Source organism: Otolemur garnettii, unplaced genomic scaffold (assembly GCF_000181295.1).
Source record: "Otolemur garnettii isolate 467f Iridium unplaced genomic scaffold, OtoGar3 scaffold00218, whole genome shotgun sequence".
Classification (NCBI taxonomy): Eukaryota; Metazoa; Chordata; class Mammalia; order Primates; family Galagidae; genus Otolemur; species Otolemur garnettii.
In genome coordinates, this window is record NW_003852613.1 from 2,156,038 (window position 1) to 2,180,115 (window position 24,078).

The 24,078-nt window shown below is 57.5% G+C and overlaps 1 protein-coding gene across 1 annotated transcript; it reads right to left on the reverse strand.

The window, feature by feature from the left end:
- Positions 1-364: 364 nt before the first annotated feature.
- RTN4R (reticulon 4 receptor) lies at positions 365-24,072 on the reverse strand. The gene is made up of 2 exons (XM_012812700.2): positions 23,993-24,072; positions 365-2,053 (listed from the first exon to the last, which is right to left on the reverse strand). Exons 1-2 carry the CDS (start codon positions 24,012-24,014, stop codon positions 654-656), a joined length of 1,422 nt encoding a protein of 473 aa, XP_012668154.2. The 5' UTR covers positions 24,015-24,072; the 3' UTR covers positions 365-653.
- Between the last annotated feature and the right edge of the window lie 6 nt (positions 24,073-24,078).

Below are 24,078 nucleotides of genomic sequence, written 5' to 3' on the forward strand. Positions count from 1 at the left end.
CCAGTGGTAGGAGCAGGGTCCTTCTGGACTTCAGTGCCCTCAGCCTCCTCCTGGGGGCCATTCAGGTGGGTCTGACTGGGGAAGGGGGATGCGTGCACAAAGGCTGCCCTGTCCAGACCTGTGGGTGAGTGCTGTCAGCCCAGCCCTCGGGGAGCTGGCTAGGCTCAGTCCTTAGCCTTGGAGCAAGCTGAGTCTGCGTGGCCAGGATGGCAGGGCACCATACCACCCTGGGTGTCCAAGCTATCTGTGTGGCTGTGTGACTTCCCTTTTCCTCTGGCCTCGTGACTGGGGGAGTGCCTGCTCCCCTTAGCACTCACTCCCATTTCTCACCACCCACAACACCCTCAGCCCAAGAGGCCATAGCTTAAGAAAAGAGCTCTTTATTCCACATTGTCCGATATTTTTACACAAGTAAAATAAAATGCATATCTCTATATACCATGATCTGGGTGGGAGGCAGCGTTCTGGAACAAACGCTGCCATCAAACCCTGTAAACATGATGGGTAGAGATGGGGGCGGTGGGCAGGAGGTGTCCAATGGGGAGGGCCTGTCCTGTCCCGTGGTGCCTGCTACCCGGCCGGCTGGCTGGCGGTGTGGAGGGAGACCCCGTATGTACACACACCTGGTTGCTGAGCACTCTCATGCCTGGGGGTCAGCAGGGCCTGAGCACTGTCCACAGCACCAGTGCAAGGCCCAGGTGCACAAGGCTGCAGGCCAAGGTGGGCAGAGTGCCCGAGCTCTCTGAGTCGCCTGCACCGGCACCCCCACTGCCTGCCTGACCCAGACGACAGTGGCTTCTAGTGCGGTTCTTTCGGGAACAACCCGGCCTCCGCCGAGGGCCTGAGGTGGGGAAGCCTGGTGGCTCTGAGCCCTCAGGCCGCACAGCAGTCATTGGGGGCTCAGCTGAGCTGGGAAGAGTCCCAAAGGGGGAGTCGTTGATGTGCCGAGGGCCCGAGCCATTGCCGGGCGGGCTGTCTCCGGGCGGCACACGCCCCTTCAGTGCATTGCCGGCAGATGCTGGCCTCCCAGGCTCTAGTACCGAGTTCTTGTCTGCAGCGTCCGGCTGGCAGCACTTGGGCAGTCCCAGCAGCTCCTCATCTGTGAGTCCTCCTGTCCAGATGGGACGGGAAGGCCGGACAGCCACAGTGCAGCCTTCTAGGTCTCCTGCTGCCAGGCGCTTGAGGTCACGGCCAGCCAGATGTGGGGGCAGGCTGCAGGGCAGCTCGGACGAAGAGCCCCGGAACTTCTGCAGCCAGGCCCAGAGTGGGCGTGCCCGGCAGTCGCACACCCAGGGATTGTCGTTGAGCCGCAGGTACTGCAGAGAGCGCAGGGGTGCCAGGGCCTCCGCAGGCAGCGTGGACAGGTTGTTGGCGAACAGGTACAGAGTCATGAGGCGGCCGAGGTCGCGGAAGGCGTGTGGGTGCACATGGGCCACACGGTTCTGGTGTAGCAGGAGGCGGTCGAGGCTGTGCAGGCCCCGGAAGGCGTGCTCGGGCACGCTGGGGATGCGGTTGCCGTGCAGGAAGAGGTGTGTCAGGTTGCCCAGGTCTCGGAAGGCGTCGTCGGGCAGTGCTTGCAGCCCGTTGTCCTGCAGGTAGAGGTACTGCAGGGCGGCCAGGCCGCGGAACAGGCCTGGGCCCAGCTCCTGCAGGCCGCAACGGTCCAGGTGCAGTGTGTGCAGGCGGCCCAGGCCGTGGAATGTGGTGGGGTCCACGGCTCGGAGCTGAGCGTTGTCACTGAGGTCCAGCTGTTCCAAGAGGGCCAAGCCGGTGAAGGCAGCAGCGTCAATCTGAGCCAGCAAGTTAGAGTGCAGCCACAGGATGGTGAGGTTGCGGCAGGCACGGAAGCTGGCAGCTGGCACGTGTGAGATGCGGTTGCCGTGCAGGAAGACGCGCTGGCTGGCAGCTGGGATGCCTGCAGGCACAGCCTGCAGGCCCTGCTGGGGGCAACTCGTTGTCACCTTGGGCTCATTGTAGCACACACAGGCACCTGGGCATGGGGCTGCCACGTGCCAGGCCTGCAGCCACAGCACCCATGCCAGCAGCTGGCTTCCTGCAGGCAGAGGACAGGAGGATTAGCCTGCAGAGATCCCCAAGAGGCCCAAGGGCATGCTGGAGACTGGCCCGTGGGGAATGGGCCTCAGGAGGCGCTTGGAGGTGTTGGGACCCCTGCTCCACATGCCACATTGATGATGTAGGCCTGTAATGTGCCTTGGGAGCCACATGTTCCACCCCAGGAAGCCCTACTGCAGATTCCTTTGGCCTTCCAGTGCTCACACACACTCAGGGTTGGCCCACTGTGTCACCTCCTGGGATTGGTGGTGCTCACAGCTGCAGTCACCTCTTAGGACTCCAGTGAACACAGAGGGCCCCCTAACCCTGCATGGGCCCCAGGTGGTCCCCACATCAACTGGGCCTGGGAAATAATGGGGCTACCACCACCCCAGCTACCCCATAAACAGGAGTGGGCACAATCAGGGAGGAGGACATATGGGTCCTGGCTTGGGAGGAGGAGCACTTCCCCCCCCATCCTTCCAGGCTCTTCCTGACTTGGCATGGGTGCCTCCTGAAGCCTCCGCCCCCTGGCCTCATTCTCTCTCCATATCCACCCAGGGAGTGCTCTCCTCCCCAGCCAATCCCTGCACTACTGAGCTGCCCTCACCCCTCCCACCCAGATGCACCCTCAGCAGCGACAGTTTCCTGGTGGGTGCTTCTCCTCCTCCACTGAGGGGCCAGACACACCTGGCTTCACTCTGTACCTATATCAGCAGTAGGCCTCTGCTGGGATGGTATGTCCAGACCTGATCTCAGGAGCAGGGCCACAGGCCCCAGCAGTAAGCCTCATTGCCTCTCAGCATCCTCCCTTTCTATCCTCCTCTCCGAAGCTGAAGTTGAAGGTTCTTTCTGCCTTCAGGAGTGAGTCTATTGAAATGTGAACCCCCTGGGAGGGTTAGGGCTTATCAGCTAACACTTGAGTTATCAGCTAACACCTTCCTTGACAGCTAACACCTGCGTTGACAGCTAATACCTTCCCTGGCAGCTGGCTAAGAACAGGATTCTGCAGACATGAGGGTAAGTGCTGGGGTTGGAGCCAGGTGGGAGGAAGGAGAGGACAATATGCCAGCTCCCCCCACCTAGAACTGTGACCCTGGTCACCTGCTGCACTGAGTCCTGTCTGCCTGGGCCACTGCAAACATCCTAATCCCAGTGCCTGCAGATGCAGTGGTCACCAGGCCGGAATGTCCTCAGATCTGGTCCCCAAGTCCTAAAGACTCCGCTCCCCACAGCCTAAGGGCCTCCTCTGCCACCCCTCAGGCCACTTTTTGGCTGCTAGGGAATTGTAGCCCCAGGATGGGGCCTCAAAGGGGGACAACCAGCCCAGGAACCCCCATTGCCTGGGCTCTCCTCCCCAGGTGAGCCATGTGAGGGAGGCCACAGCCCAATGTTTGATGTAAATTGTTGCCATCCTTGCCACTCCCTCTTATGTACCTCCCTGGGAAGGTGATGCCAGATCATGCCAGCTCCCCCCAGGCCCTCATCAGCTGTTCCTGCACTATATATAATCATTTCCTGCTCTGGGATCGCAGAAGGACCTCAGTTGGGTGGGCAGGACCCAGGCACTGTGGGCAGGCTTAGGACCGCACTGCCTCATCACCAACCACACCAAGACGGGATGCCTACTACACCTGATAACCTTAACCAGGACATCAGGACCAAGTGGCTCCTATGCCTGAAGGCATGAGCTGGGAGTGGCCTGGTGCTGGGGCTCCGTTGACTCCCCCAGAACTGAGTCTGTGCATTGGGATCTCCCCCTTCTCAAGACTGCTGGGTCCATTCTAAGAATGCCCTGGGCTAGGCTCCAGGATGGAGCCTCAATGGGCAGGAGGATGTTGGGGGCAGCCACCTGGCACTCAGCACTGCCAGGAAAAAGGAATCAGGAGCAAAGGCACCGATGACTATCCCTGCGGAGAAGACTGGTTTTCGGAAACAACTTCTGAGAGTTGGGTGAGGTGGGCTCTCTCCCGCTGCAGCTGCTGTAATTGGCTCGAGCCTAGCCCCCTTGGGGCCTGCCCACTGGTCTCCATGGCAACCCCTCTGCAGAGTGAGCAGGAGGGGGACATCTTTTTATGAGATAATCAAACCCAACTTTTCAGCATGGGTTTGTACTCAGAGCAGGGGCCCTGGGGACAGGGGAGATTCAGCTGGGTCATGGGAGAGCGTCCCCTGACCATATCCCAGAGACTGGATCTGCCTGGAAAGTTTCTCTGGCTCTTGCCCTAACCTTTGCTCTGGGCTGTGCAGCCCCTGGGCCGCAAGGCCACTCTGGGCTTCAGGTCTGCCTCCATGTTCCTCTCTCTTTTCTCTGTCCCCAGTTGACCGGCAAGTCTGTCCTAGAGATGGGCCTGGCCACCCCTGCCAGGGCCCCACCTTCCACTCTCACCCAGTATCATTTGGGTCCCCATTCTGAGTGTGAGCTTGCCCCTCTACTGCACATATATGGTGAGCAAACAGCCTTGCCATGGCCCCTGCTCCCACAGGGAAAGCACTCTGAGCACACTTTCCCCCACCCCAGCATTAGCTGCCCCACCCAGGCCCATCCTGTGCCCACCTGAGCCTGCTCAGGCCCCACTGGCTCTCTCTAGCCTTGAGCCTCACCACTCTTCCCCCTCCTCTAAGCTCCACACAAAGGCTGATTCTTGTTCCTCTGCTTCAGTGTCTCCTCCAGGGCACTCCCAAAGGACGGGAGTCAGGGCTAGGGCATAGCATGAGGTTACAGTCTCAGCCCAGGCCTGGCTTGGGAGCCAGGAGGGACACAAGGGCTGGCCAGCTCTGCTTGGAAGGTTCTGAGTTTTCCCAGGGAAACAGGACCTGGACCACGAGGCTAAAGGCCCAGGATGATGGGTGGGCACGCAGGTATGGGCACATTCCCCCAATGCAGGCAGTAGGCATAGTGAGCAAAGGGTGCTGTGAGGTACTTCAGGGGAGGGTGGTAAGGAAGGGAGAGCAGAAAAGGGGAGGGGCTGGGGGGATGTGGGACGGGAAGCTCTGGGGACCTGCCCGCCAGCCATAGGAGCCAGCAGGCAGGCCTGCGGCTGCTGAAGTCAGCAGCACACATCAGCAGCCCATAGAGCTGCAGTGGGAGCCAGGTCCTGTATGAGATGGCCATCTTTGGTGTCTTCTCCAGTTTCCACAGCTCCTGGGGCCCTGCAATATCTCCCAGAGACACGCTGCTGCCACTTGGACAGGCTAAGAGACGGATGGTAGAGGGCAGGCAGCTTTGGAGACCCAGAGCACTTGCCTTCATCCTTCACCAGCTTTGTGCCTTCAGCTTCAGTGCCCCCACCTACAGTGGGGCAGCAGGACACCCACCCCACGGGGCTGTCAGGAGGGTCCTAGCAGCACTATGTTACAGATTAGAAAGCTGAGGCACTGGAGTGAGTGTGAAGTCCTGCCTTGCCCTGCCCTGGGCCAAGGAAGGAGCCACAGTAAGGTCTAGAGGGGCCTCAAGGTGCGTCCAGCCCAAGCACAAAGGACCATGGCCTGGGCACGAAGGAGGGCAGGCACAAAGGTGTTGGGGCCAGGCCGCTTGTGAGGACAGGTGTGTGGCATTTGGCCCTCCAGGGAAGCTCAGAGCCGTGCTCCCTAGTGCTGGGGCAGAGGCTTTGGGGAGCGGAGATGAGCAGCCAGAGCACAGCTGGGATGTCATTCAGCTCTGACACACCAGCCATGTCCCCGTGAAGCGGCCACGTCACAGACCACAGTTATGAGGCAGAACAGGAGGCCATAGCTCAGCACACTAAGGCCAGAAATAGCTCTGGGCGGGGGTGGTGGGCCTATGCCATCCCCACGCCACAGAGGGTCAGGGCACCCCTCCCGGCACCTGCTCCCCACTCCTGCTGGCCTTCCATCCCTGACTCACCCACCCCCCGTCCATCTGTCTGCCTGTCCTCACTCACTTCTCACACGCACTCCCGCTCGCTATCCGTCCTCCAGCTCACAGTCACGTGCAGGGTCAGCTCTTGTTCCCATGTGCTTCCTGTCCTTTCTGGGTCTGTAGATGCTGGGGAAATGAGGGTGGTAGCAGCTCCCCGGGGACAGCCCTCAAGGGACCTTGAATGTCTTGTGGGTAGCCCCTGGCTGGGCAAGGACGCCCGCCACATGGGAGGGTGCTACACCTGGGCTGAGGTGGCTCCAGGCCCAGCCTCATGCAGGGGTGGGGGAAACTGAGCCCACACTATGACTGGGACAGAGCCACTGGCCTTTTGATCATGCCTGTTGCTGCCTCTGGCCCTCTAACCCTTCTCCTTGCCCCTGCCCACCTAGGCCTGGCTCACCCTGAGACAATGAAATGCTGGCATACCCAGAGCCAGCAGGCTAGGAGCCTCCCAGTCTGAGTAATTCTACTGGGGGGTGGTCAAGTTTACCAATGAACAGATGAGGAAAATGAAGCACGGTGGGGGGAAGCTACTTGTTCATAGCCCTAGGCCAAGGATTCTCAGCACCTTGGCACTGGGGTGCTAAAAGGCCTTGCTGGGCAGTAAAGCATTAGCTCCCCCAATGCCTAACCTGAGCTCTATTCCCCCCAAAGTTCCCAGCCAGCACAGCATCCCAAAATAGGCCACCTTCCAAGCTATAGACATGGAGGCTGGCAGGGGGGAGGCCTGACCAGCTAAAGAACTGGAGGCCCTGGATGGTAGCCTCACCTGAGGGCTATCCACTCACCTTCCCCTTCAGCCTTTAGCCAGGTGCTGTGCTGAGTGCTGCAGACACACTTAATATGGGTGGCCACCCTGCTGCGTGGCAGGTGCTATTGGGGGGTGGTCAGGCCATGGAGGCCTGAGCTAGCCCAGCAATACAAGACAAGGGCAGGAGCTCAGGATCCCAGAAGCCTACAAGTCTAGGCAGACCCTCTGGTGGACAGGACACCCTGCCCAGCATCTGCTCCAGTGAGCCCTGCCCTGGAGCCTCATAACAGCAGCCCCTGAAGGCTCCATCCAGTTGAATCACCATCTAGCCCAGGATGTGGCCAGTGTAGGCTGCTGGGCACCAGGGACTCAGCCAGTGTTCCTCCCACATAGGAGGCCAGAGCCCACTCCCCCTCCTCCCTTCTCCATCAGGCCACTAACAAACACCGCTGCGTAATTATCTGGAGAATTTTATCTCCACGTCGGGTTTGTCTCGATCCAAAGGCTAATTCAATCTGGCGGCCAGTGTGGGCTCGAGTCCCCAGAGGATGCTAATGAGGAAGTGGCCAGTGGCTGACGTGCCCCTGCCCTGGGGGGCTCATAGAGGGACCATGCTCTATGCCAGGCCTGGGTCCAGTACACCACACACCTGCCCTCACATCCATCCTGCCCCTGACTATGCTGAAGTACACAGCCCCGCAGTGCCCACAGTCCTGCTTCAGGTCCCACATCCATTCCCAAGGCAAGCACCTAACTTAAGCCCCAGCCCTCACCGCCCCCACTCCTCAGATCTGCTGCTTACACAAAGCTGACCACTGCCTGTGAGGCCCAGAGTGTCAGCCTCGAGAAGGCAGGTTGAGCACGCAAGTGCAGTCTTTAGAAGCATGTTATAGGAACAGACACACTTGGGTCTTGGCTGGGGTGGGTGCGGCCCATAGGGCAGCTGTGACAGGGCCCTCCCAGAAGCCAGGTCTGGGTGGAGGAAGATGGGTGTGTGCAGCCCCATGTGCCCTCTCACCTTCAGCACTTGTAAAACATGACCGACAAGGCAGGCGGGCGGCCTCTGCCTGCGCAGAATTCATTCCTCCGTGGAGACACGTGCGAGCCTTGCAGCAGCTCAGCTCAGCCCGGCCTTAGTCAGGAGGACAGCAGCTGGACAGGACCCCACCTGAGCTGTCCTAGGTACAGCCCAGGCCACCTTTGAAACTGAACTGCAGGCAGCGCTTGCCTAGGCCACAGGGAATCCTGGTGGGACCAGAAGAGGCCAGGGACAGGCAGGGAGGGCCAGTGGGATCATCCTGCTTTCTAGGGGATGAGGGATCCACCAAGAAGCAAATGGCCCTCCTCAGCCTGGGACATTGTATTAGAGTCACCCCTGGCCAGAGGTGCAAGGCCTGCCACAGCTGACAGGCCTTGCATCTCCATGTCTACTGACACCTGGCAAACTGGCCCCAGACTGCCCTGCTTCTATGAAGGATGTGTTTGTGGCAGATAGCCACCTGTGTGCTCGTGCATTGTCTCAGGCTGCTTTCCTGCTACAATGGCAGAGTTGAATTGTTATGACACACTGCGTGGCCCACAGAGCTGGAATTATTCAGTATCACATGCTTTATAGAAACAGTTTGCCAGCCTGGTTTGTGAGAGCCTGCTACAGGTGGTTTTGCCACCTTCACTCTCACAACAGCCCCAGCTGAGGTTACTTGAACCCCCACCTAATGAAAAGGAAACCAAGGGTCTGAGAAGACAGACCACTGTCCTGGGTGGGTCTGGGTAAAACAGTGGCCTCTCAGTACAGGGTTAGCGCCAAGGAGACCAAGGCAACATCAGCATCACATGAGAGGTGGGGGTAGAGGATATGGAGAGAAGGGGACTCCGAAATACTCTGTTGGTTAAGAGAAAACCAATCAATTTGCTAAAGAGGCTGTCAGGAGGCTCATAATCAAACATGCATAAAAGAGGAAAGCTTATAAAAACACAAGGAAGCCAGGTGCAGTGGTGGATCATGCCTGTAGTCCCAGCTATTCAGAAGGCTGAGGAGAGGGGGTTGCTTGAGCTCAGGAATTTGAGACCAGTCTGGGAAACATAGTAAGACCCTGTCTCAAACCTCCCCTCCGAAAAGAGAATGAAACTGGTTGTAAGGAGCAAAGGGATGGAGGAGGAGGTGCTGGATGACAGTCCGGCTTGGAAGGGGAAGACCCTGATGGTGCTTCAAGGTAGACAAATCTAGGGGAGGTGGTCTTAGGGTGGGTGGTGGTTTAACTGAGGTAGGAGGGTCTCTGTGCCATGGCCCTCCATGCCAATCAACTTCCCCAGGACACTGTAGGACTTGTAGCCCTCTCTGCACCACATGCCAGGGCTCTGGCCAGGTCACACTGAGGTGGCCTGCTGACCCACTAACATCAAGCTGCCTCCCTGAGCTGAGCAGGGCCTGGAAGGAGGGGACACAGGCAAGATTCTGGCTTCTGCTGACAGGATCCTCACAGTTAAGAACAAAGACACACTAGAGGTGAGAAGATTCCATCCAGGAAAGGAGAGAGTACTGGAGTATGGTGCCTCCGTGAACCTCCCTTGGTGGCCTCAGGCCTGGCTGCTCCTGCAGACTCATGGCCAGGATTATGAAGGTAAAAGTGAGCTGTGGAGGCATTTTCTGTCCTTGTCATCATCATCATCATCACCGCCATCACCATCATCATCACCATCATCATCATCACCACCACCATCACCGTCATCACCACCACCATCACCATCTTCACCACCACCACCATCATTACCACCATCATCACCACCATGACCACCATCATCATCTTCACCATCACTACCACCTCCACCATCACCATCATTACCACCATCACTATAACCATCATCAGCATTGTAACCATCACCACCAACACCATCATCATCATAATCACACCAGCTATATGTAAGACCCCCTGGATAGAGGGCACCTGGGGCGGACCTGGAGCCCCCCCTGGGGGGCGCAGGCAGCCTTAGACAAGAATGGGAGCCACAGAGGTAAGCGAGCAGTGGCCAGTGCTGAGTGGATGCCAGAAACCCCTAGGCAGGGCTTTTGCCCAAAGATGCCCCATTCCAGCATTGGTGCCCTAAGGCTGCAAATGGCTCCTTTGATGAGCATCTGTCTCCAATGGAGTCCCCATTAGTCCACCATTTTACCTCAACCTCACACTGGGCCCAGCAGCAGGGAAGGGGAAGAGACCCTGTGGCATACCCTATCACAGTGCAGTGAAGGTGTGACCATCAATCCAACTCCTCAGGCTAGGGCACAAGCAAGGCCAGGGGACAGGGCACACAGTCGAGGCCCCCAAGACCTTTGGTCATTCCAGTGCAGAGCAGACCGAGTCCAGGGGATGACGCAAGGGGAGGGGCAGCCACCTGGCCTCCCTGGCCCCCACAGCACCTCAACGTTCATTCCAGGCCGCCTTTCCTGGGCTGGCTGAGTCAGGGCCTTGGAGCTGAGCCCTGCAGCTCATATGCAGCCTCCACCCCATTCCCAGAGTAGTTAGAGAATCTGCCAGCCCCTTCCATATCTCCAACAAGCCATATGAGAAGGATGATGGACAAGTTCCCCCAGGACCCCAGAGGTGCCTCCAGCCTGGAAACTGAGCTCTATGGCTTCCCCAGAGGCCTGTGTGACTGACCCTTGTCAGCCTGTCTCAGGTGAACAGCCCATGGACATGAGGTGCAGCTCAGATGTGGCATCTGGAGCCATGCAGATCCCTCAGCTCCAGCAGCCTCAAAGCCACTCTGGGCTGGCCTGATAGCCAGCCCTTGCTTTGTCCAGAAGATACTGTAGGCAGGAGCCTGGCTGAGTCTGGGTGGGAGGAGGAGATGGTGGCCAGGCTATGCTGCAAATGTACCTTGGGCTGCTTCCCTGCCAGCTCCACCACCCTCAGCCTCAGCAGAAAAAGGGGGCTTATAGACAGGCCTGGGCCCTGTGCAGCTCAACTCACCTCACAGTTGCTGTAGCTTCCCATACGATGCTGGTGGTTCCCTGCTTCCCACCCACCAACCAACACACAATCTGTGTAAGAGATGTGTTCATCTCCCTCCAAAGACCCACTAAGACAATGGTGATGTGGAACACATTTCTTGAGGGGCAGGGAACATGGCAGCAGGCTTGTTCCCTGGAGAAACACCCAGAGAAAAGAGTTTCCAGCACCAGCTTCCAGGGGTACCCGGGGTGTCCCCTGCCCAATGACCAGAAAACAAGCCCCATCTCACCAGACTTCATAACCAGCTTCCTTGTAAAAGTGCCCAGAAAACCAGTGACCATCAGACCTCTGGAAAATGTCATTATTGTCAGGGCAGGTAAAAAGGGAAAACAACTATAGAGGAAGAAGGCTCTATAGCAGTGGTTCTCAACTTTCCTAATGCTGCAACTCTTTAATACAGTTCCTCATGTTGTGGTGACCCCCAAACATAAAGTTACCTCACCACAACATGAGGAACTGTATTAAAGGGTCACGTCACTAGGAAGGTTGAGAACCACTGCTCTATAGGAAGATGGTGTGGAGAAAAGACAAAAATTAAGAGAAAAATCTAATTAGTGTCCTCCTAGCAATGGAAAGCTATTTAAAACAAGAATAGGGTGCTATGAACCAGGAGCCATCAGAGAACAAGAAAGCGTGCCTAGAAATTAAAAATAGAATTGCTAAAATTAAAAAAAAATCAATACAGGGATGGGAAAACAAGGTCAAGGAAATCTTCCAGAAAGAAAAACAAAAAGAGAATGAAAAAAAAAAAATGAATGAGATTCAGAAGACAAATATAGGTTGAACATCTGTCTTAGGGGAGTTCCAGAAAGAGAAAACAGAACAAAATAGAGGAGAAAAAAGTCAGCAAAGAAATAATACCAGAAAATTTCCCAGAGCTGAGAATGTAGCCCTCCACTGGGCATTCACAAGGCAATTTCAGGGCTTGGAGATCTGTAGAGGCCTGAAGCTCCAAGGAAAGGCTGGCTGTGGGGCTGCAAGGAGACAGTAGGCTTCCCCACAGCACACAGAATGACAGGAGACCACAAAACTGTGACAAGTTGAAAACTCTGAGGGGAAACTAATTTCTACTTGGAATTCTGGATCCATTCAGTCCTGTCTGAACTGGCTTGTAAACATAGGTGGGTTCCTGGAAAGACTTCGCCATGCCTTCGTTAGGGCACAAGTTGTGGTTGTGTGTCAGCCAGAACAAACCCAGGAAGAAGAGGCGTGAGGCCAGGCAGAAAAGATAGAAGTCACATGGGGCAGGGGAAGGAGACCTCAGCAGAAGCCTCAGTTTGGGGAGGAGTAAACCCAGGAGTATGGCAAACCCCAAAACAAAAGGCCCTGCAAAAGAGAGGAGGTCACCCCCCCCCCCCCGGTGTGGGATGGTGAAGAGCATTTATGTGACTTGGGTTGCGAGGCCCCAGCTGTGCCTTTAGCTGATGGGCACCAAGACAACCATGATGGGGTGTGTGCCAGACAGGATAGAGCTGGGGTGGGAGCTGCAGAAATGTGAAGGCAAAACCAGTGAATGGGCAACAGCGGCTGCCTCTGGGGAGGATGAAAGGCTGGGGCAGAGTGAGCAGAGCCTCCAGACTGGCCTCGGAGGGCTGGGTGCAGGTTTTAACTTTCCATAAGATATCGTTAACCAAAATGCTACTGTTTTGAAAAACAGCTGCATGTTTGGCACTGAAATCTCAGAAACAGAGATAAATAAAAAGAAAAAAAAAAAAGAAAACGTATCTTGCAGAAGGTGGAGACAAATGTGGGTTAGAAGCAGGTGTCTCTGAGGTGCGGGAGGAGAAGCAGGGACGGTGAGCTCAGGAAGAACCTGGATGCACAGCTGGGGAGTCTGGCGTCTGGCACAGGCACAGGGCCCCACATGCCAGCCCCCTGCTCAGCCAAGGGTGGCTGTGGATGCATCTGGGCCTCCCAGGACACTCTGGGCTCTTGGCTTCAGAAGTCTCTGCAATCCTGCACCAGCTCTAGCCTAAAAGTTTACCTCTGTGCACAAGGCTTCTGGCCAGGCAGCCACGCCCCTCACCTTACTGGCCTAGCCCCTCAAACCTAAGGAAGCCCCCACTTGCACTTCCTCATTCCCACCTGCTCGGGTGCCCTCCCTGGTCACAGATCTGAGTCCCCACTCCATGTGGCCGGCAGACCCTCCCTTGCACTGGAGTCGGTTAGCCTCTGGGCCCTGACCTTGGCTGAGTGCAAACGTGCTTCTCTTGGCTTCTGAGAGCCCCCAATGCATTTCTGCAACTGAACCTGCGGAGTGCAGGCAGGGGTGACGTGAATAAGTAATTGCTCTTTTGTTAACAAGTGATAAATTATTCCTATATGATTGTATGTGATAACTCTTCTTTATTTGAAATCAATTTGGGATGGAAATTGTTGGCGGCTTCTCACCCATGAGGGTGGCAGGCCCAGGCGCCGCTGTCTCCCAGAAAAGGAGGTCAGTGTATTTTGGCTACTTCCTGAGACTGATGTGCCACCAGGGGTGGGGGTGGGGACAGTGGAAGGGGGTGGGCTGCCCTGAGGGGAGGTGGGCACCCCTGGCCTCATTTTCTCAGCACCTCTGTCTGGGACCTACCCTTCTGAGCTCAGGCCATAAACTCCCCAGAGTCCAAGATTGCACTGGGGGCCACCAAAGGGCCATCAGGGGTTCCAGGGGCATCCAAAGGCCATGGTGCACACAGCCCCGATGTGACCCCCAAAGTCTGATTTTTCATCCCACAGAGGGCATCCCAGCACCCAGCTGGCCTCCATGGCTCTGGTTTATCAATCCTGCAGAAGCATTTTCCCTTGTCCTAATAATCGAATGATTTCACAGTACCTCTGTTACCCCTTCCTCCCCCAGCCCAACACGGAGGGTCAGGGCCTCCCCACCTCTTCCCATTAATGCATATTTAGAGCCCTGCAGCCCACCAGTCAGCCAGCCAGCCAGCCCTGCCCCCCATTGCCCACTGTTGTTGCAGCAGGCAGTGAGCCTGGGTCATTCCCCAGGCCTGCCTCTTAGCCCAGCTCAGGCACTGCTGTGTCTCTCATTTGTGAAATCTGAGGGTTGGGTCTGGGAAGGGCTCCTGGGTGGGCCCACTGCAGGGTCCCCTTGACACCCCCTCCACCTTCTGTCCACTGCCAGAGTGCCTATTCCACCCCATACCCACACTGCCATCCAAGCAGGCCTCGACATGGCTTGTTTCTGTTGGGCTCAGCCCCCTGGACTGTGGGTTCCACAGGGGCAGAACCATGGGTGCTGACCAGCATACAGTAGGCACTCCATAAATATCATGTGAATGCAATAAATGCTCACTACTGAGGGCAAGTGGAGCTGTGGAGGCAGGATTCTCTGAGTACATCCACCCTCAGGAGTACCTTGCCACCCGAGCCTTGAGGGTACTGATGTTCCCAGTGAGGGAGGTGATGGGTACATGGCTTGGCTACAGCTTCCCAGTGCCAAGGGCTGGTTCTCTGAGGGGCACCATGAGTGGCTTCACTTTCATTGTGACTAAATGTGTGTGTCCCCAAATTCATGTGGTAAAGCCCTAACCCCCAATGTGATGGTATTTAAAGGTAGGGCTTTGGGGAGTTGACTAGGGTTAGATAGGGTCATAAGGGTGGGGCCCTTACAAAGGGATTAGTGGCCTAAAAGAGGAAGAGACACCAGAGATCTCAGAGTGCACCCCTCACACACTCTCCCCCTCCCTGACTGTGTGTGTGTTGGTGGGGAGGCCATTGCCAGCAACAGAGGAAAGAGCTCTCACTAGAACCCAACCATGCTGGCACCCTGACCTTGGACTGCCAGTCTTCAGAACCATGAGAAAATAAGTTTCTGTTGCTAGAGGCACCGAATCCTTTGTTACGGCACCCTGAGCTAAACTTTGGGGTATTTTTTCAGGTTTTCTATCACGAACATAAAATCAAGAGTGTGTTTGGTTGGTTCTGTTTGGTCTCTTGCACTGACCCAGGAAAGGAACTCTCTCCAAGAGTCCCTGTACCCTGAGGTCCCTGCAGGGCAGCTCTGAAGAATAGGTCAGGGTTTGAGGCTGTGGCTCTGTCAGGATGAGGCCTCAGGCAGGCTCCTAGCCTCTCAGGACTCACTCCCTCCAGGGAAAATGGAGATGATAAAAGCTGTGTTTAGGGTAGTGGGAGCACACAGCTCATGGTGGTGCATTGGAGATGCCTGCCCCCCCCATCCAGGGTGGGGCAGCCTGTACTTGTGTCTCTCCCTGGGGAAGCACCTCACATCATCCCCCCAAAGAACCCCTGGCCTACTCTACAGAGGAGAAAGCCCAGCTCCTAAGGCCACACTGCAGCTAGAAAGGGCTTTCTGGTTTCCTATTGTGGCCCCAGGCAAAGCAGGGCTGAGAGACAGGTGGGGTGGCCCATGCAAGGCAGGGCTGAAGAACACAAGGCTGCCAGGCAGGAAGCAGGGACGGGGGCTGCAGGCACTGGGGCTATGAGTGCGAGTGTGCAGGCCTGCAGCCTCTCCCGTCCTTCCTCGCCATAGAGCAGTGTGGAGCTGCACATTTTGCCCCATCCCAAGGTTCTTATCACAGCCAAGACCTGGATGTGAGTGATGAAGGTGGCCATGCCCACATCACCTGACCTGTAGGGGACACTGACAGTACCTCCAGGTAGGGAGTCAGGGTGGCTTACTAGAGGAGGCGATGCTTTAGCCACAAAGTGGGGGTGCAGAGGGGCTCTTGCCATGCGCTTAGGCTGGGGTCAAGCATGTACCACCCCACAGCTAGGAGGGTGGAAGTCTTGGGACACCAGAGCCTCTGATGTCTGGGCCACCTATTCCTGGGGTCCCTGTTGGGCAGGACAGGGCATCAGAGACTGCTCTGCAGGGGAGTTGATGCCCCAGCAGCAACCACTACCCAGTGCCCACATTAGGCCACTCTGAGGGCTGGCTGTTGCTCTAGCAGCAGGTGAAGAATGGAGTCCATTAGGGCCACCATCTGTCTGGGCCATGACAGGTCCTCATGGTGACATCCAGGAGGTATGTAGATTGAATGTCTTTATGGGGAGAGTTTTTCTTTTGCCAATTTTCGAACAGGAAGCTAGACACTTGTCGCACCTGTCCCTGTGTCAGCCTCTGCCTGACATAAATTGGGGCCGAGCCTGGGAGATAAAAGACAGCCTGGACATGGCCTGATGTGCAGGGGCCACGTGTCAGGCAGGCGGGAGCACCAGAGCTGTGGGCGGGCTTCTCACTGGAGCTGACAGAACAGGCCCCACCATTCACCCCACAGTCTCCATCTGTCCCTCTGCTGCCCTCTGGGCACCCACACATTCTCCACTGCCCCCCACCTCCCTCTGCTCTGACCAACCAGGGTAGCCCCACCCGGCTCACAAGGGCTTCTGCTTATCAGACTCTGGCTGCCAGCCCCCTTCCCCACACTGCTGTCCACCCAGGCCAGCAGCACCAGCTCCTCTTTAAGGCTTAGGGCCAGTGTGCCCTCAGTGGGGGCCATGTGAGGGTGCAGGCCTCAGGGTCCTCCACTCCCCCAGCAGCTATGCTAACACTTCATGGGCTTTGGGGCATCTCCCTGAAACCTAGGAGACCTTGCCTGTGGGAGCATGTCACAAGAGCCTCAGTGACCCTGCTGCCCAGCATGGGGCTGGCCTGGAACTGAGGCCTAGAAGAGTTTGCTGAGAGACCAGAAGGAGAAGCAAGTGCCCCGTGGGAGCCCTTCCCATGGGACATGCCCAGGGCTTCCCCAACCCTGGTGTGTGCATCTTGGTGCCCGCTAACCCTGCCAGGGGGCACCTGCCTGGCCATGCTCAGGTCTGCAGCCCCCAGAGCCCCTGATGGGTGCTCTAGGTCAGGGTAACAATGCTGCTGCCTCAGGTGGCCCCTAGGAGGCTGCACTGCTAGCCCCAAGGAGATCCTAAGAGCCCGGTTCTGGACAGGCTCAGGCCTCCTCAGGAAGCTCCAAACCCGAGGGGGTGGGGGTGCGGCAGGGTGACACCTGCCAGCTCTGTGTTTTCTGAAGATGAGAGGGCTGGATCTGTCCAGGGGCAGCCGGGAGGCTTCAACTAGGGTAGATGATGGGAAACAGAGAGTAGAAATTGTGTGGGAGGAACTTGGCTGGGTTCCATGAAGGAACACCAGGGCAGACTCCCTGGTGGGTGTAGTGTGGAGGCAGGGGGCGCCAGGAGAGCTGGAAGGGCACATCCTGCATGACCTTGGGCCAGCTCCACACCCTCCCTTGGCTGACATACTGGTGGCTGTCCAGGCCTGTGTGAGTGGCGTTGCCTAATCCCTGACCTTTCTATGGATTTCTGCTTTCAACCACATTTTCTGAGGCAAGTGGGGAGGGAGGTGCATCTGGGATGAAGGCCACACTGTAGGCAGACGGCCTGCCCTCTCACCACTTGGGCCTTATCCCACCTATGGACCGGGCAGAAACACAGGTCCCTCCCAAAACACTAGAAGCCAGTGCAAACTGGCAAGAGAGAACCCTCCAAAAACAAATTTGCAAGTCAGTACAAAGGTCCTGTGGCCAGGCCTCTGACTGGAGACCTGAACTGTGCCTTAGGCTCCTTGCTGAGAAGCGGAATACCCCTTACCCCCGACACAGACCCAGCCTTCCCTCAGGACACCTCAGCTGCCAGCCTTGCATGCAGCCTGTATGCTCGACTCCCATCCCACCATGGCCACTTGGGCTCATGGTATAAATGAATGTGTGGCTACCTCTTCTAAGGATGACTGAGCAGGACCCCCAGGGCACAAGGACTCTTGAGGGAGGGGCAGCCCCTGACAGCAGCTCCTTCTCTGTGTCTTGAGGTCCAGCAGGGACCACTGTTCCAGGGAGCTCGGCAGGGCCTTGTGCCCTTCTCCACTGCCTGCCTAGGTTCCACTTCAGATACCCCTAGAGCAGGGCAGGCAGGAAGGCCCTGGTGGTCTGGGAAGCCCTGGGACATGAGGGCCTCATCTCACCCTCAGGCCCTGAAGCCCTATCACCAGCTCCTGTTTCCAAGCTGTTTGGTGATAGTGAGTGTGGGTGAGGGCCTGAAGGGGCCCTAGCAGCTGGGACCACCAGGAGTCTCCAGCTTGCCCAAATCAAGCTCCCACATTGCCAGGCCCTGTGGGCTGCTCACCCTCTGTCCATTCCAGCTTCAGAGCATCCATGGATGTGCAGGGAGGCTCAGAGAGTGGTGCCCTGTCAGCTCTGGAGCCCCTGAGCAGAGCAGCCATCTCAGCCAGGCTGTGCGGAGCATGTGGAGATGGGGAATCTGAGGGGTGGGGGCTCCCTGGTGAGGGCAGAGGAGAAGGTGCTTACATGAGACTCTCTGGCCTAGGCCCTGAGAATGGAGGGGCTGAGGCTTTGCTGAGGGCAGTCATGGGGGAGTTCAGGCAGGCGGGGCTCAGCTGGAGGTGTGTTAGGGAGGTGTCCTGGATGGAGGATGAGGTGACAGGCAAGCAGCAGGGGTGGGGTGGTATCCATGGCTGAGGGCCTGTTTAAGGCAGCCTTCAGGGAGGGATAGACCGATGTAGAGGGAGAGGGACAGCCTGGTCATTGAACTTACCTTTGGGGATGGGTAGAGGAAGGAGGTTGGGACACAGGCTTTGATGTTGGGGACAGAGGACACAATGCTGGCAGATGCTGAATTCAGGAGGCCCCAGGAGAGGGAGCTGAATATGCAGGGGAGAGATAGGCAGTCCGTGCCCCCCCTACCTCCTGCTCAAGCCCAGCATATGGCAGTCACCAGTCACTGACTAACCGCCAGGACTTAGGGGTCAGTGCCAGGCTGTGGCTTCAGAAGAGGATCTGGCACCCGGAGAGGGTGGGGCCATATAAGTCTGGGGGCCAAGGACTCCCAGCTGGAATCCACCTCCACCTTCCACATCGACTCATCGCCTTTCTCACTGAGCACCTACTGTGTGCAGGGAGGGGCCTGCTCCAGGGCCTGGGGCTGCCACAGGTCAGCCCTTCCCTCACCCTGGCCCTGCACTAAGCCCCCACCTGCAACATCCAGAGCTCCACACCCCACATACTGAGGACTGGGAGCATTTTCCCACCCAGAGGGTACTGACCCAGGGACACCACTTCTGGCAGGCACCCACTCCTGCCCCATCTGGGCCCCAGCAGGAGGCAAATAAAGAAAACATCTCAACAAGGTTACAATGGTCAAGACAAATTGAAGACACAGTGCTGGGGATCCAGGTAGGCAAGGGGCAATCTGAGAGGGCTCCTGGGGGGAGGTGAGGGCCTGGACCCTCACGCCAGCCTGAGTTCCTCGGCACTCCAGCCTGCTCAGCCCCATCCCTTCCTCCATGGGCCCCTTGCCCAGCTTTAGCCTTGGCCTGACATTTCCCGTGACATTTGCTGCAAAGAAATAGAGTCATAAATCCAAAGGTTAAATTTGCACATTGCCTCACACTGCTGGGAGAAGCAGTGGTCCCTCTGCCCACTGGGTGCCTTGAGGGTGCGGAGTTTGTGTGGGACAGTTCACCCATCCTACGGCCCTTTCTGGAGGCCCAAAGATCTCTCCCTCTGCCCTTCTGAGGGACCTCAGCCACAGTTTCCTAAAACAGGCTCTTGGGCACACCAGGTCCTCACATGTATCAAATAGGGCACTGCTAGCTCCACTCCACAACTGGGGCCCTAAGGGGTGGGGGCTACCTGGTGAGTGCAGAGGGGAAGGTGCTTATATGAGACCCTCTGGCCTAGGCCCTAATAATGGAGAGGCTGAGGCTTTGTCAGGGGCAGCCATGAGGGAGTTCAGGCAGGCGGAGCTTGGCTGGAGGCATGTTAGGGAGGTGTCCTGGATGGAGGACCCACAGTAAAGGGGTCATTTAATCCAGTGGGTTCTAAAACCCTTATTTTGATACCCACCAACATTTCAAGGATCTGTAATTCTATGGAATACAAGTCAAGGCAGCCAGCTAAGAATGCCAGGGGGCTGACCAGAGTGCTGGGAGCACTGGAGGTACCTGGCAGGCTGCTGTGAACAAGGGTGGGTCAGTTCCTGAGACCCCCACATCCTAGATCAGCTCCACGTGCTGGGGGAGGGGCTCACTGCCTGTTGGGTCTGCCTGGGCTGACAGGCTCAGCAGCTCCCCAAGGCCACTCCATAAGGTGTGCCAGCAGGTCCCCAGGGCCATGGTCTGCCTCCATCAGATGGGATACAGCTGTGGGACCACACCACCATCAGCCCCCAGCAGGTCATGGCCAGGGAGTCCAGACACGGTGTGAAGAGAGGCAGGAGAGAAGCAGTGATCACTGCCCCGACAGCCATCCTCAGAGCTGGAATCTTGATGGGTGGAAGCAAATCCCACTCACTCTGTGGCCCACTTGATCAGCCCATGTTTTTCAAAGCCCCCATAGGATGGCAAGTGGTCCAGGATCTGGCCCTGTGCCCTGTCCACAGACGTTGGTCCAAGTATTAGGGCAGGGGCACAAGACTAGCCCCCGGGCCTGGCAAGTACCAGCTGGGACATGCTTGGGGCAGGTGTGCCAGCATCTCCCAGCCCAGCTGCTCAGCTGTGGGCAGTGTGGAGGCCAATGCAGGTCTGGATAGATAAATTATGGTGCAGCCTCAGGAAGGGATTCCACATACACCAGTAAACCCATGATGCACAAGAATAGTTCCCAACGTGCAAAATGTTTAAAATACAGTGATAAAAGAAGAAATTGCAGCACAAAATGCCTGGTGTAATGGGACACAGTTGGGCCCCGAGATAAGCAGAAAATTGTGGGGGCTGGAGGGGTGGGGAGAGTATCCAAGGTGGGACAACCCCCAGCCATTCTTGCCCTGGTCACTCTGTCCTTTAAAGCTTTTAATCCTAGAAACATGAGAGGGCAAGGATCTTCTCCCTTGATTGTTATTTTCCTTCATTTTCTTTTTTTACACCCCTTGACTTGCCTGGCTCAGGGTAGGATCTCCCAAGCCAGGAACGAATGAGTGAGTGAGTGAGTGAATGGATGGCTGTGAGCAAATGCGGCACCTGAGATTTGGCTGCTGGAAGGCACCAGTGACCTTGGCTGGGGTGTGGGTGTAGCCAGGCTGCAGGGCGGGGGCACTGCCAGACCCTCTGGATGCCTGGGGGTCAGAGATCAGGGCTCAGCGGGCTGGGGGCAGGGCCACATGAACTCTTTCACCTGGCACTACCAAGTGCCAAAAGTCCTTGGTAAACCAAGCCAAGGCTGAAAGGCCAGGATGTGTCATTGCTCACACATGCGCCGTGTGGTCCATCACACACTGTTCACGTGCCCAGAGGGTCACCCTGGAACTTCTTCCTGTGCTCCCTTCTCTTGACTCTTTTCCTGGATGCGCAGACTGAGGCTCCCAGGGGGACTTTCCAGGCCACAAGCCAGGACAGCAGGAGGGCTCCCTCTGCCTCCTGCCCATCCTAGGCTCACCAGCCTGACATTCCTTGTGCTGAACTGGCTGCCCATAGGCGTCCATTCCACAAAGCCATGAATTCAAGCCCTGGGCAGGAACACAGAAGGGATGGCGCTGGGGGCTGTGCCATCTGTGGGCAATCCTGCCCCTCACAGGTAGTCTGTCACTAGCAACAAAAGCAAACAAACCCTGGGCCCTTTGAGGGTCAGCTCCCAGCCTCTCAGGACCTTCCTCTACCCTCCATGGTCCCCACTTTCCTTGTTGGGGGCGCCTCTCCAAACCCTTCACAAGCCGAGCCCTCTCCTTGCTGAGACTTGCTGGCCTGGACTCCCTCTGCATGCGTCTTTCCTTCTTCTCACTGCATGACCATAGGAAGAGGGCCAGTTCCCACAGAAGGACCCTGCCATAAGGAAACTGAAGCTCTGGGTCCTGCAGGCCCCTCAGGTGGTGAGGGGCAGGGTGGGGAAGCTGCTCAGCTTGGGAAACATCCCTCCAGTAACTTCACAACCTCCCTGCTCCCCATCTGGCCATCCTCCTACTCTGCTTGGCTCTGGCCCAGTCGCCTCCCTCTAGGGACTTTAACTGACCCTTCTGCAAATAGGTTGGAGGGAGGGGCCCAGTTGGCAGTGTTAGGGTTCCAGAGACTCCCGAGGAGTGGGGTAGGTGGAGGTGTTTGGGGCATTCTGAAGGCAGAAGCATTAGAGTCAGAACTCCATGGGGGAAGCTGAGCCAACTCCACGGGGGCATAGCCTTGAAATGTCCCCAGCAACCCCTGATTACTGGCCCATGCCACAGGTAAGGAAGATTAAGGCAGGAAGAGGTGACTTGTCAGCCAAAGTCACATCACCAGCAGGTGGCTGAGCCTAGACCCAAATAATCTAAGCCCTGGTTCTGCTCTGTTAGATGGAGTCAAAATGTTGTCCTCCACCCAGTGTGGTATTGGCACAGGGGCTCATTTCCTCCTCACCTCACTGGAGCAGGACCAGGACAGTGCCTGCTTTGTAGAAAGAAAGACTGAAGTTCAGAAAAAAGCAGTGGCCAGCTCTACTGCTTACCCTATCCCGGGCACCTGTCCGCTGACTATCCCTCCATTGTTGGCATGTTTTATACCCACGTGCCCTGCAAGGATGACCTGCCTGTCGTTCTCTGAATGAGGACAGTGATGATGGCTGGGGGAGCAGGAGATGTTGGTCACCTCTCTAAGTCCCAGCCTGGGGTCTTCCCCAGAGTTCAAGTGGGTTAGCTGGATCCTTACCCCTCACCTAGCACAACGTCTCCCTGCTCAGTGCCTCACACAACCTGAGGTAAGTGAGACCACTAAGGAGCCCCTCACCAAGGAGTTCCTTGACATGGAGAAACCAAGGTGCTGGAGACAGGCCCCTCTGAGTCACCTGCTCCAGTTAGCTGAGCTGCAGTGGCAGCCAAGTGTGTCCAGGGTCTGATCTGCTTATCTCAGGTTTAAAATGGGTCTTCCCCACCCAGGCTGGTTTCAGCCTACCATTGGCTACCTTCCCCACACTAGTGGGTGGGAGTGGATGGGAGACCCTACACCTCACACCCTCTGGTGGGGGCTCTCCAGAAGCCCCCAATACATGTTCTAGGGTTCCTGCTCCATATTCGGCCACAGCCCACCTGGGCACCCACTCCCAGAGGCAAAGAGACATATGCCGTGTGCCCACAGGCACACTCAGTCACGCGCACAGACATACACATGCAAATGCATGTGAACTTTTACACACACACACACACACACGTGTGCATATGCCACAGGGTGTGAAGAGGAAGATGCCCAGGACACAAGGGTAAGTAAACAGAGGTGGCACTAAGGGTGACTCGCCCTTGTCTGTGGACCCAGCTGCTCTGAGCCTCTCCCAACACATGAGCATGTGGGTGTGGGAGTGGGTTTCCTTAAAGACCCCAGCATGTGCTAAGGGTGGAGACCATGGCAGGCAGGCAGGCATGTTGCATGCGTGTTCACGGCCGTGGGTGGGCAGGCGGGGCGAGGACAGGCATGTGCACCCTCACAGTCTGTGTGTGCAGCCGCAGTGTGTGTGCATGTGCACACTGGGGCAGCCGTGGTGTGCACGTGCACATGCCTGTGCAAGTGTGCAGCCTGTGTAGACACATGCACGTGCAAAAAAACGTGTGCAGCCTGCAGCACCTTGGACACGAGCAGGGCAGCTGGAGGGCATCTGGGGAGTGCCTCCAGGCAGGGAAGCCTACTCACACGGAGCCCACCCTCCCTTGCCCCCACTTCCGAGACCTCATGCCAGGTTGGGGGAGGGGTCCAAGGAGGACCGCCAGGGAGGGGATGCTGTGAGCTCCACCGCCCTTTGCACCCCTCAGGGGCTCTCAGGCTGCTAATGGGGATGCGTTGCTGCCTCCTCTCACCGCCGCCCTAGGAAGGCGGCACTGGGACATCCCTGTCCCTCACGCCCTCTACTGCTGCCAACGCCCCCATTCATCCATCCCGCTGCGGCCTGACCTCAGAGAAACAAGAGGTTCTGGGCCAACTCGGGTAGAGGCGGGAGTGGAGGCGCCTGACACCCCCACCCCCCTGCCCCTCCTCAGTACCCGCGTTTCTGCAAACCCCGCTCATTAACCCCTTAGCAGCCGGGGCGCCCCAAAGCCAGACGCCGCCCTTCCAGCCCGCTGCTCCCATCAGCAGACCTGGTCCAGCCTTGGGGACCCCGAACCATCATCCTTGGCCCTACCGTCGCCGTCAACTTTCCCGGGAAGCGGCAACTTTTCCTGCTGCCGCCGGCTCCGCCCTCCCCGGGCCGGAGCGCCCGCGGCCCCAGCCCAGCGCAGCACTGCGGTGGCCCTCCCGGCCACCCAGCACCACTCCCCTAGCCTCGGCAGCTCGGATGGGCCGTGAGCTCGAGGGGAGAGGGCGAACTACCCGCTTGACCTCCACCCCCGTCGGCCGGGTTCGGGCGCGGAACGGTCACTTACCTCCAGCAGACGCCCTCTTCATCCTAGGGGTCGGGCGGGGCGCGTCGGGGACCGAAAGTCGCTTCGGGGCGGGCGCCCGTCTCCCC

Coding starts and splice junctions, on each gene's coding strand:
- RTN4R (XM_012812700.2), bottom strand. CDS start 24,014: ATGAAGAGGGCGTCTGCTGGAG. Junction 2,054..23,992: donor GAAGAGGGCGTCTGCTGGAG/GTAAGTGACCGT, acceptor CTCTGCCTGCAG/GAAGCCAGCTGCTGGCATGG.